General features: G+C 40.4%; 1 protein-coding gene across 1 annotated transcript in view; it reads right to left on the bottom strand.

The window, feature by feature from the left end:
• Positions 1 to 14,177, bottom strand: part of agmo (alkylglycerol monooxygenase) — a 280,222-nt gene that overhangs the window by 87,997 nt on the left and 178,048 nt on the right. The window contains exon 6 of the mRNA XM_055661881.1: positions 5,109 to 5,175. Coding sequence (XP_055517856.1) covers positions 5,109 to 5,175 — 67 coding nt within the window. The remainder of the gene's footprint in view (positions 1 to 5,108; positions 5,176 to 14,177) is intronic.

The following is a 14,177-nucleotide window of genomic DNA, read 5'->3' as shown; positions in this document are numbered from 1 at the left end:
AAATGTAATACTAAAGGACAAAGTGGTGTAGGGATCACAATGCACAACTAACCTGTGCCTGTTTGAGCCAGTGCAGGCATCATGCTGCCAGCTCTTTAGCCAACACTAATCATATTGTTAAGATGATTAACACCTCTGTTGGGTATCCCAATTTCAGATGTAGTTGAGGCCATATTAAGGTAATCTGCAGATGTGGATGCAGCCCCAGTCCTCAACTTTCAAGCACCATTTTCTGATCCAGCATCTCTTCCATTGACAGCTCAGGCAGCTAGAATGTGAACTCCAAGCCTTTCTGCTTTTGGCAGGATTACTCTCTCTGTGACACTCTGGTCTGCTCATCTTTCCCGCCCTACCCAACGCAAGCTCATGAGATGAGTTACTTGTATTGTCACATGTGACGAGTCACAGTGAGATGCTTTGTAATTGCATACCTAGACATACAAAGAGTCGCCACGTAAAGGGTGGCAACAAAGTACCCTTTTTTTTGGATCTCCCTCACCCTTTGTAGTTCTCGATCCCGGGAATCTGACCTCTGACTCCGGGGCTCAAGCCTCCGACATCAGGACTCTAACCGCTGGGTGCTGGACCGATCTCACCGATTTCATTTGCAACTGTAGGAGGTGCAACACCTGTCCTTACTTCTCCACCCTCACCTGGAATCCAAACAGCTCTTCCAGGTGAGGCAGAGATTCAAATGCACCTGCTCTAACCTAACCAATTGCATTACGTGCTCCCAATGTGACCTCTCCCATAGCATTGAGAGCAAACGTAGACTGGGCAACTGCTTTGCCGCGCGCTTGAACTCTGTCCGTCATGGCCAACTCAAGCTCCTAATTGCTAGTCATTTCTATTATCTGCCCCATTACCATGTTCACCTGTCCTTCAATTCCAGGGTGAGCAAATTGAACAAAAAGGAACAACAACTTATATTCCTCCCTGGTAATCTCCAAACCAACAAGAACATTGAATTCTCTAATTTCAGATAACTTGCTTCCCCTTGGGACCTCTATCCAAGCACATCCTCCTCTCATCTTCTTCTTTCCCACAACACACAATCTCTCACCCCAGATTCTTCCCCACCCACCCCATTTGCCCATCACTCCCACACTCCTTCCATTAGGTTCCCTCCCCCCACTATTCCCATCTACCCATTACATCTTCCTTATTTGGTCCCATATTCCACCTTCATATCCCATCAGATTCCATCATATTCAGCCTCCACCTATCATGTCCCAGACTCGGATATATCTCCACCTCTCTCTCCCCCACTTTATTCCATCCACCAATTCACCCCCTTCTCACCTGGATCCATCTACTGGGGCCAGCACTTACCCCACCCCTCTCAACCCTTTATACTGGCCATGTCCCCTGCACTCTTTCAATCCAGAGGAAGCACCTTGGATAGAAATGTCAAAATGTCAACCATCCAGTTCCTTCCACAGATGTAGCCACAGATGCTGTCTCACCTGTTGAGTTTCTCCAGCAGTTTGATTTTTGCTTCAGTCTCACTTCCTGAAGATGATCATTGTCTAACACTTTTGTAGCAGAAATGTTCCTTGCCACTTGCATGAATGTCCTTTAGGTCTCGCTGCTTATAGGTATGTACTAGTTCTTTTGCTGAAGAGCTGTGATCTAGAATTAATCATTGTGTAACCATCAATGAGTGTCCGCACTTCTGATTCGATGATGGATGGAAGTTTATGAATGAAGTAACTGAAATGAGTAGGACTTGGAAAATAACCTTACTAACTCGTGCAATAATGTTTAGTTTAGTTTAGTTTAGATACAGTGTGGAAACAGGCCCTTCGGCCAACCAGGTCCATGCAGACCAATGATCACCTGAACACTAGTTTGATCCTGCAGACTAGGGATAATTTACATAAACCAATTATGCATGTCTTTGGAATGTGGGAGGAAAGAGGAGCACCCTGAGAAAACACATGCAGTCATAAGGAGAACTTGCAAACTCCATACAGACAGCACCCATTGTCAGGTCAAACGTGGGATGTAAGCCAGCAACTCTACTGCTGCAGTCCTGTGCTGCCCTAAATGTCTTGGAGAAATAGTAAGGAATGACTAATTGGATACCTCTTGCTGTGCCACAACAGGCATGATGCACTAAATGGGTTAACTCTGTGAACAATTATTCAAGTGCCCCTATGCCACAATCAAAGAACAGTTGCAAGCAGGATTAAATATGATTTTTTAAATAATATAGATCGATAGTAAACAGGGGGAGGGCACTTTTGCTGATCGGAGCATCACTGACAATAAAATCATCAAATGAAAATCACTGGTTGAGGTGAAACAGTATTCATACACACAGCATTACGAGAGCATGAAACGCTTGCTGCAGATCATTGCTTTTTTAATTGAAGGGAAAGTTTGATCATTTTGAAGAAGAGAAAGAATCAAGGTTGTGCATGAATAATTAAATTATTAAGAATACTAATACCTTCTCCAATAGAGGGATATAATGAGGCAAATAGGCCCGCTTCCATATTAGGAATGTTTTGGCCTGAAACTACTTTTGTACTGATTTTGGAAACCATCATACATATTTGCACAAAGGCATAGCAACAAACGGATTGCAGAATTAGCTCAGTCTCCACATCCACATTAATGGAATTTGAATCCAGAGATTTTGAACAAGGCAGTTCTGTGCAATGTCTGAAGCAGGGTCTTTGACAGTCAAATCAGACTTTCCATTGAGGTGTGGAGCTGAACAATGACTTTAGTTCTCATACAGGCAGGGATTGAAACATGTTTTCAACCCCCAGGGATAAGGTCCAGAAAACTGAATCATAATGTACTTTATTTAAAATCTCGGAAAATATGGAAACTATCTGTATGGTTTTGTAACCAGTCCTGACACTTCCCCTCCTCCACCATAGATGAGGCTCGCACCAGGGTCTCTTCCATACCTCGCAACACTGCTCTCTCTCCCCATCCCCGCACTCGCAACAAGGGCAGAGTCCCCCCAGTCCTCACCTTTCACCCCACCAGCCGGCAAATACAACAAATCATCCACCGCCATTTTCGCCACCTCCAATGTGACCCCACCACTCGCCACATCTTCTCATCTCCCCCCATATCTGCCTTCCGCAAAGACCGCTCCCTCCGCAACTCCCTTCTCAATTCTTCCCTTCCCTCCCGTACCACCCCCTCCCCGGGCACTTTTTGTTTCAACCGCAAGAAATGCAACACCTGTCCCTTTAGCTCCCCCCTCGACTCCATTCAAGGACCCAAGCAGTCGTTCCAGGTGCGACAAAGGTTCACCTGTATCTCATCCAACCTCATCTACTGCATCCGCTGCTCTAGATGCCAGCTGATTTACATCAGTGATACTAAGCGGAGGTTGGGCGATCGTTTCGCCGAACACCTCCGCTCAGTCCGCAAGAACCTACCTGAACTCCTGGTGGCTCAGTACTTCAACTCCCCCTCCCATTCCCAATCCGACCTCTCTGTCCTGGGTCTCCTCCATTGCCAAAGTGAGCAACACTGGAAATTGGAGGAACAACGCCTCATATTCCGCCTGGGTAGCCTGCGTCCGGCGGGCATGAACATTGAATTCTCCCAATTTTGCTAGCCCTTGCTGTCTCCTCCCCTTCCTTAACCCTCGAGCTGTCTCCTCCCATCCCCCCGCCCTCGGGCTCCTCCTCCTCCTTTTTTCCTTCCTTCTCCCCCCCCACCCCCTATCAGTCTGAAGAAGGGTTTCGGCCTGAAACGTCACCTATTTCCTTCGCTCCATAGATGATGCTGCACCCGCTGAGTTTCTCCAGCATTTTTGTGTACTTCCAGCATCTGCAGTACCTTCTTGAACACCTGTATTATCCTTCTCTTTTCAGGCAATTTAAAGTTGCAGTTCACAGAAAACGGTGACTTTAAACTTGTTTCATTTTTTTATAGTTACCCAGTCTGATACAGGTTCATCAACCTGAAACGTTCACCATTTCTCCCTCCACCGATGCTGCCTGACCTGTTGCGTATCTGCAACATTGTTCTGAATTTTTTTTAATGTTTATTAAAAAAAAGCAATTTTGACATTTCAGTGGATTTCAGAGATGCTATAATTGTGATCTTCTTCAAGAAGGGAAGCGTCCAATTGTGGCATAGTAGAGCAGCAAGCTGACCTACTACTACCTCACAGCAACTGAAATGCAGGTTCAATCTTGACCTCTGGTGCTGTCTGTGGGTGACATAGACTTGGTAGACTGAAGGGTCTGCTTCCATGCTGTATCTTTCCATGACTCTATATTTCTACTAAGAGTCCTGACACAAAATGTCATCTAACTAGTGGTGAGTAAATTTGTAGATTACACCAATATTGCTGGGGCCATAGACTGTGAGGAAGGCTCTCAAGGTATAGAGTGGGATATAGATCAACTGCAGAAATGAGCGAAGAAATGGCAGCAGATGAAGTTTAATCCAAAAACGTGTGAAATGTTGCACTTTGGGAGGTCAAATGTAAGGGAAAAACATACAATTAATGGCGTGATCCTTAATTACATTGATTTACAGCAGGATCTTGGGCTCCAAATCCGTAATTCCCTGAAAGTGGCAACAAAAGTCGATAGTGTTTAAGAAGGCATTATTTATATTTGCTTTCATAGGTCCTGCATTGAGTAGAAGAGTCAGGAAGTCACGACCCAGCTTTATATAACTCTGGTTAGGCAAAGTGCCATCAATATTGCATTATTAGTACAAATACTGTCAGTAGAATGATGTTTCAAACAAAGAACAACTATTGAATTTAGACGATATTAAAACGTTTTTTTTTTTTGTCTGTCATGTTTTCCTTTACCTTTGTCCAGGATGAATCATGTACAATTTTGGTATGTACAGTTTTATGTACAACTGTTTACCTCTCACACAAATTTCACAACAATGTAATCCAAACATAGTTTTTCCTTTAAATATAAAATTCTTGAGAAAGATTATTATTCCACAATTGAGATTTGATTCCTTTGATACAATCTATTTTCGTAATCTCTTCAAAACCACTAAATAAAAAATAACCTGGAAGATGTTTGCTGACAGTTTTCCAGACAGCAGGAAATATTACACATTTTAAAAGACAGAAGTCCATTCTATCAAGCCAGACTCACCATGATGGACTCTGTGGTGGCTGGGTGTGTTGAGGATCAATTCCAGAGGCCCAAGGTTACCAATTATCTGCAACAGAGTCAGGAAACCATTTAACACTGCGCTTTAATGCCAAAATCGAAAAATAACTACCCACAGTCAACTCATGGGATTAGGAAACAATTTTATTTTTAAACTCAAAATGACAGAAAAGCAGATGTTGAAATATCACATTGTAATAGCTACCATAAGGACTATTCTGAGGTTTATTTAAACTGAATATCCTTGAACAGACGGCTAATTAAAATTGTTTTATTTTGGAGGAAATAGCAAGGTAAAAGGCAAGTTTAGTCTGTGGTTTCGATGGTCTATGATATTCTCAATGTGCAGAAGTCTCAGAGCGTCTCAACATTTTCTCAGAAGGAAGCTCTGGTTTCTTTTAAGCAGTCCTGATTTTGTTCATTTTCCTCCAAAAATAAACACTGAAATTTGTACATGAACCAAGAAAATATAATTTTGGAAAGCAGCAAAATATAATTGAAATGCTTGACATTTAAAAAAAAGACAGTTTTAATCTTTAGTTGTTCAAAATAATCTTAAATTAACATAAAATACTGTAATTTTCAATACTGTATTTGTTGGTCTCCCGTTTTAAATTGAAAAACATATTCTCTTATCGAGCAATCAAATTTTGAATTTGTGTAGGGACATGTTGGTAAAGGTATTAACTAATCAAGACTAATTCCACATAATACAGTCCTTTCCTGAGGAATTTATTTTAATGTCCTTAGCCTCTTGTTCACCACATTCTTCTGTCGAATATCAATACATATTTTTCTTATTCACTCTTTCTCAGAATACTTTTCTAATTGATGAATAGTTCAGAACAAAGTGCAAAAATATTTTGCTCATGTTCATTATTCATACAGCACAGCTACTTCTTAGAACATCTTACATCATGTCTTACATTTTTAATGGAAAGCAATGTTTCTGAACTGATTTTGCTGGGAGTGATGTCACTTCAATCACATTGAGAGAACACAGATCTACAGAATGCTGTAAAATGGGCTACATGGGATCAGAACATACGAAACAGACACAGGAGTGTTCCATTTGTCCCCTGCCTCCATTCAACGAGATCATAGTTGATTCTCTGCTCAACCTTGCTGCAAAATCCTCACAACCAGCGACCTCTCCGGTCTTCAAATAGCTCTCAATCCCGGTAAGAAATATGAACATCTGAATATTCACAACATGCTGCTGTAGAGAATTCCAAAACCTCTCTACCCGGAGTGAAAACAATTCCTTCTGCCCTCAATTCTGAACAACCAACTTTTATCCTGGGCTTATGACCTTTCAAGCTTCCCCCTGAGAACTGATCAAGGGAAACAACATCAGTATTTCAAGATCATCTCTGACCCCTCTCACCCTGGTCACAAACTCTTTGAATCACTTCCCTCTGGAAGGCGACTCCGGTCTGTCAAAGCTGCCACACCCAGATATAAAAACAGCTTTTTACCACGAGTAGTAGCTCTACTCAATAACAAAAAATCTGTAGCCTCCTTTTGCTCTGATATTTTATTTAAATCACATGTTTAATCAATCATGTTCTATTATTATTGTTTAATATTTTATGTGTCATTCCTAAACATCACTGTATGTCATGTTGTCACTTGCGAGCAGAGCACCAAGGCAAATTCCTTGTATGTGAATACTTGGCGAATAAACATTCATATTTGTGATCCATTTTAGGAAAAAAATGTATAATTCAGAGTGTTAACATCAGATTTCAAGTTGGACACCGCACATCTTGAGGAAATGCGATTCCTCCTAATGGATAAATCAGACCAATTCATAACGAGTTGGTCTCCATTTGTCGTCTTTTTGGAATCATATGGTGCAACACAATTGTAAAAGCTAACTGTTTCAGGACTGGACGAGGGATGGTCAAGATTATAAAACAATGATCTCCTTACTTCTTTTCTTTATATCTTATTCTCTTTTTCCTATTTTCTTTTCTTCAACTTTCTTCATTCATTCTTCTTTTTTCTTCTCCTTCACACACCATATATCTCATGTCTTTCTATCTTTTACTATCTAATTTATTTTTCTTATTCTTATTCTTCTTCATTATAACAAAAAAAAATAAGAAGCTGTACATAAAATGTAGTATGAAAATATATATTAGGCACTTTGGTGCCATATGATTGTACTTACTTCTAATAAAATAAAACATTAAAAAAAAAAAAAAAACCCACCAGATTTCAAGAGTTCAAGGAATTTCAGCTTATTCTATCTATATTTCCCTCATTGGACATGTTTCTCATCTCATGAACCAGTTATGTGTAAATTGCATTCTGAGATAAGGAGATTAAAACTGTATTACCATACTTTCTCACCCTTGTAATAAAAAATAGCATTCCTCTCCAATTGGTTGCTGTACCTGCATGGTCACATTTTGTGATTTAGAGGGGAAAATATCCAAATCTCACTGAACACCAATATTCCACATTTGAAATCCATTTAGGACAATAATCTGCTTGCCATAGTGAGAAACACCACATCAGTCAGCAGTAGATAGAGGAACAGAAGTGTCGACAGATTATGGAAAGATGAAAAAGCAACAGGGTTGTCATGGGGGTGATTTAAACTTCCAGTATTGACTGGGACTTCCTTAGTGCAAAAGGCTTAGATGGGGCAGAATTCGTAGATGGTTTCTTGAAACAATCTGTGGTTAGTTCAAGTGGTTCAAAGAGGGACCATACTGGACCTTGTATTAAGAAACGGGTCAGCTGGCTAATATTTTTAATGGAAGAGCATTTTGTGAACAGTTATCACAGCTCCATAAGTTTTAAGATGGCCATGAATAAGGATAAGTCTGGACCCTGGGGGAAAATACTAAATTTGTGTAAGGCAGAAAACAGCATTGCTAGTTAGGAGCTAAGGTTGGGACCGCTGATATTGGGTAAGTCTACACCAGACATGTAGAAGCCATTTAAAGGACAGCAGATCGGAGTTCCAGACGGGTGTATCTCAGTAGGGAGAAGGGATAAGGATGGCAAGGTAAGGCTTGATGCCTGGGAAGGTTGTAAAGTTGATCATAAATAAAAAGAGGCACAAGTACGGTTTAAGAAGATGAAACCAGATAAGGCCTTTGAGGAATATAAAGCAAGCAGGAAATAACTTGTACACGGAATTATAAGGACCATAAGGGCCCATGAACTGTCATTGAGAGGTTAGAATAAAGTCAGATTTAAGAAAATCTCAAGGCTTTTTATATGCAAATTATAAACAGGGATAACTAAGTAGGCAGGACGGCTCAAAGATAAAGGAGGGAATTTATGCTTGGTGGCAGAGGTTGTCAGCAAGGCACTAAACTAGGGCTTTGCAGGTGTATTCACCAAGGAGAAGGACATGAAGGATAGTGAAAATAGTGCAAGGTATCTTACAATTCAATGACATTTTGAGATCATGAAGGAGATGGTGTCGATCTCGTGAAAACATTACGGTGGATAAATCTCATGGTCTAATAGGATTTATCTCAGATTATTGAGAGAGGCAAGAGAGAAGATTGCACAAACCTTACATCCGTGGCCACCAAGAAATAGAGAGATGATTTTGCATCAAGATTATGCTTACATGTACTTACATTTGAAAGAGAACAGCATAATCAGGGACAGTCAGCATAAGTTTGTACAGTGCAGGTCATGTCTTACTAACGTAAATGAGTTATTTGGCGTGATGTCAAATGCAATTGTTGAGGGTGGGGCAGTGGATGTTGGCATCATGGGTTTTAGTAAGGCATTTGATAACATCTCTCATGGTATGCTGAACCAGAAGATTAACTTGCATGGGAACCATGGTGACTTGGTGGTCTGGATTCAGAACTGGCTTACGCACAAAAGAGTGGGTAAGTGGGTGTTACTCTGGCTGGAGGTCTGTAAGCAGTCGTGTTCCACAGGTATCTGAGCTGCTGTTAAGTGATATAACCATATAACCATATAACAATTACAGCACGGAAACAGGCCATCTCGGCCCTACAAGTCCGTGCCAAACAACTTTTTATTTCCTTAGTCCCACCTGCCTGCACTCATACCATAACCCTCCATTCCCTTCTCATCCATATGCCTATCCAATTTATTTTTAAATGATACCAATGAACCTGCCTCCACCACTTCCACTGGAAGCTCATTCCACACCGCTACCACTCTCTGAGTAAAGAAGTTCCCCCTCATATTACCCCTAAACTTCTGTCCCTTAATTCTGAAGTCATGTCCTCTTGTTTGAATCCTCCCTATTCTCAAAGGGAAAAGCTTGTCCACATCAACTCTGTCCATCCCTCTCATCATTTTAAAGACCTCTATCAAGTCCCCCCTCAACCTTCTGCGCTCCAGAGAATAAAGACCTAACTTATTCAACCTATCTCTGTAACTTAGGTGTTGAAACCTAGGCAACATTCTAGTAAATCTCCTCTGTACTCTCTCTATTTTGTTGACATCCTTCCTATAATTGGGCGACCAAAATTGTACACCATACTCCAGATTTGGTCTCACCAATGCCTTGTACAATTTTAACATTACATCCCAGCTTCTATACTCAGTGTTCTGATTTATAAACGCTAGCATACCAAAAGCTTTCTTTACCACCCTATCTATAAGAGATTCCACCTTCAAGGAACTATGCACGGTTATACCCAGATCCCTCTGTTCAACTGTATGAATGAATGATTTGAATATATATGTATGCGGGCTGATTAGTAAATTTGCAGATTACACCACAATTGGTGGAGCTGCATACAGTGGGAAAAGCCGTCAAAAAATACAGTTGGAGATAGATCAGTTACAGATGAGAGTGAAGGAATGGGAGATGGCGAGCAACTGTGAGGTGTTGCACTTTGGATGGTTGAATGTAAAGGAAAAGTGTACAATTATTGGTCAGACCTCTAACAACATTGATGTACAGAGAGATCTTGGGGTCCAAACCCATTGGCTCCCCAAAGTAACAATAGAAGTAGAGAGAGTGGTAAGGAAGGCTTATGGCATGATTTCCCTCATCAGCCTAGGCATTGAGTATGAAATATATGTTGCAGCTTTAAAAACTTCCGTTAGACTACATTTAAGTACTGTGTGTAATTCTGTGGGGTAGGGGAGGTGGGGGAGGGAGGGTGGGGGAAGGGGGTGTGGGGGAGGGGGGTGTGGGTGTATGAGGGAGGGGGGGGTGTGGTGTAGGAGAGTGTGGGGGGGGTGTGGGGGGGGGGGGGGGGGGAATGGGGAGGGCGTGTGTGTGGGGGAAGATAATGGGAAAGATTGGGGGTGGGGAATGGGGGGGTTGGGGAGGGGTGGTGTGAGGGAGGAGTGGCTGGGGTGAGGGAGGGCTGTGGGGGAGTGGGAACTTTCAAAACCTTCATAACTTTTGTACTATTTCACTGATCGGAACAAAACATATTTGACTTGCAGCAGAGGAGAATGGTGAATAAAGTAGCGAAAAATCGTAGTGCTATGGGGGATCGTTTTTGCGCAAATTTAATTACAACGCAGACAGGAAGTGGTCAAGATGTGAGTTTTAGTAATATATAGATAGATGAGAGGCATAGATAGGGTAGACAGTGACAACTATTTCTCTCCCCAGGGCAGAAATAACAAAGACCAGAGGACATAGCTTTAAGATCAGGGAGGGGGGGTTTACAGAAGACGCAGGAGGCATGTTTGTTTACACAGAGTGTGGTGGGCTTTTAGATATGCACATAGATATGCTGGGAATGGTGGAGTGTGGATCACAAGCAGGATGATGGGATTTGTTTAACTATCTAAAACTATCTGTAAACCTTTGCAACCTCCATACGTCCTCCTTGTTTATTTTCCAATCTAGATTTGTAGCATCAGTGAACTTGGATTCATTCTATTTGATCCCCTCACCAAGTCATTGGTGTAGATTGTAGCCTGCTGAGCCCCAAGCCTTGATGCTTGCTGCAACTCACTTGCTAGAATCTGTCAACTCGACAAATGACCTAGTGAATCTCACTGTTTTCTGTCCATTCAAATCTGATTAGTGGCTGATTCAGTTTTGCCTTAACATGTCAAAAGTCAAATAAACCTAAAAGAAAAATTGAGATTAATTCTCAAAAACAAATCTAATTACAAAATTCAGAAAGTACAATTCCACTGTAGGATTGACATTGCAAATTAAATTCATGCTTAGATATGTTTTTCAGATACTCATTGTTTCCATATCAGTGAAAAGACTTATGGACAGTAAGATTCAGCTTAAGGTTTTGTGGTGATTTTTTTCAATTTTCAACTCAAAGCAACATGATAAACATGATAGCAATTCAGACACATGGAATATTTGATCTTTTGACCTTATTAAAATTCAATAAACATTACCTGAATGGCAGTCAATGTACAAAACTTGTGACTCTCTGATTATTAAATGAAAGGTAAAGTTTCCTCTTTAATCTACAGCCTAGTCTTAAAACTGATTAATTGTAAGAGAACATATAACTGTACATCACAGGAACTGGCCCTTTGGCCCACAACATGTGCCAAACAGAAGGCCAAGTTGAATTAATCTCCTCTGTCAGCACGTGATCCATATCATTCCATTCCCTGCATATCCATGGAGAAATTAAAAGCTTTGTGAATGTAACCATCGTATCTGCCTCCACCACCAAAGTACTCACCACGCTCAGTGTAAAAACTTGCCCTGCATTTATCAGGAAAGATCCTTATTTATAAAAACAGGTTTACCATTTGACTGCAAAATGGGAACAGAGGAATCCTACTTTTTTTTTAAATATAATCTTTTTGTCTAATGAAACTTGCTCCTTCCATATGTCACATTAAAATAAATATTTTAACCAGTAATTATAGATTAAACTATGTTACAAACAATGCAAATATTAATGATCATTCACACAACAACCATTTTACTATGAGGTGCTCCACACTGTGAACCCTCAGAGGGAGTTTGAAAGCCTTGCTGCAGGTTTTCAGTGAACTTTCCAATCTTCCAATGAAATACTCAGACATTGGATGTTTTCTGCCTGTGCTTAATTGGAAATTTAAATTTAGGTTGCAAACATCTTTTCCCAAGTGCTCCACCACTGAGCACTTGATCTTCACCAGAGCCTTGTTTGCCAATGCTTACTTCAAGGTCTCTGTGACTAGTGTTATGGTTATGGAAGACCGAAGTCTTCCATACACAAACAAAACCTCAAGTGTCTGTAGAGGTACCACTAATGATGCCTCCGAGGGCTTCCTTTTATCAGGATGACAAAGATCGCTGCACTAATGCCAGCATCACTGAAGTTAATGCCACTGATAATTATCTGCAGGGACCAATTCCACTGGACTAAACATTTAGTTGAATGTCAGTGTCCAGTTTATCTAAACAAGCAGTTGTCAGGAATCCTGTGGTGGTCAAAGGAAATGCTTCAATAACACTTTCAAAGTTAATCTCAAGAGTAGATATGTGGACTTTGCAGACTGGGTGTCATATGCTACAGAAGATAGACACAAATAGCTGGAGTAACTCAGCAGGACAGGCAGCAGTCTGGAGAGAAGGAATGGGTGATGTTTTGGGTTGAGACCCTTCTTCAGCTTCTGTGTGGCCTCAAAGATGCCACAACCTCCATGAAGCAGTGGGCGATTTCAAGGAAAAACACTCAGCTCTGAAAGCTGAAAGAGATGAAATGGGCAGAAAAGGTAACAGGCAGCTAAACTGTGAGGAAATATCTATGCTTTTGCACCCAGGAGTTGTTATTCCAGAATTAGACTGATTTAACTCACAAACAAATCTACCTGTGATTAATCAAAATCAATGATAATTGGAACCTGCGTGGATTGAAACTGCAATGGTCTTTTTTATGAAATGCTAATTGTTAGTCAAAACAATATTATGAGAAGGAAAAAGCTGCCATGCTGTCAAAGGAAAATGCCTTATTATGTCAGCAAATAATAACTTTCAAAACACTAAAATCTATTTTTTTTGCTCTCTTGCAAAGTTTGCTTAAAATGATTAAAGTTGAAGTGTATGCCGGACATTAAAGAGAAAATCCTTGATATATAGCATGGAAAGGCAAGAGCAAGTTGATTGTTGGGATTTTTCCTTGTCTCCTACCACAATATAGATAAATCATTAAATGTAATTAGCACCCTAAATTAGACTGAAATGTTATCTCATGGTTTGACACTAAACCTTGTTTACACAGATGGACGTTGTGGTGATACTTTGTGTTTGCTCCCTGTAGGGGTGGCTGTGAGGCAAGGCTAGTCCATAGGAAACTTGAAAGCCTACATGGTTTCACACTTTGAAATCCATTCCAAATTCCAACTTAGTATGAAGGTAACTGTTTTCTTATCTGGTGAGGCACTTTTTAATATTTAAATAAATCCAAAATAGGCCAACTATCCAAACGGTACAACAGAAATGGCAATATTTGTCTATTGGAAAAAAAAACAGAAGTGATCTGAAGGTGTTTCAGACGACTATCTGTCCAGTCATAAATTTTTCAGTGGGGTGTAGTTCATTGGTTGTCCCCAGACCAAGAGGAGCATTTATTTCTCTGCCAAAAGATGGTAACATTGAACTAAGTAGGCAGTAAATAAAAGTAAAATTAACTATGCATTTTAGGTACGGAGTAAACTAACATGCATATAAATGAATAAGGAGCAATATAGTTACAATACACAGAGCACTTTGTCAAGCATGCTGTTGAAAATTAAAACACATTAAGAGAAATATCTGAAAAACCTTTTCTCATCAGGATTGATTTTGATTCCTGACTCAAGCCAAATCATAAGAACATCAAAAAATAGGAGCAGGTGCAGGTCGAAAGGTTCTTGAGCAGATCAGATCTTTAACTTCACTCACACTCCATCTCCTATCTTTAAGCCCACTTATATCCTTATCCATAATTAGTCCTTCCTTAATAAACCATGAATATGTATTAAAAAAATAGGAATATAGGATTCTCCCCTGCAAATGCGAAGCATACTTGATATTTGAAGAAAAGTTAAATACTCCACTGTACAATTTACAGTATTTTTAATCAACAAATCATTGAAAAGATTTATTCAATGAAATGGACCTAT

This window comes from Leucoraja erinacea, chromosome 2 (assembly GCF_028641065.1).
Source record: "Leucoraja erinacea ecotype New England chromosome 2, Leri_hhj_1, whole genome shotgun sequence".
Taxonomy (NCBI): Eukaryota; Metazoa; Chordata; class Chondrichthyes; order Rajiformes; family Rajidae; genus Leucoraja; species Leucoraja erinaceus.
Note: the sequence above shows the minus strand (reverse complement) of the source record. Positions and strands in the feature narration are given on the sequence as shown.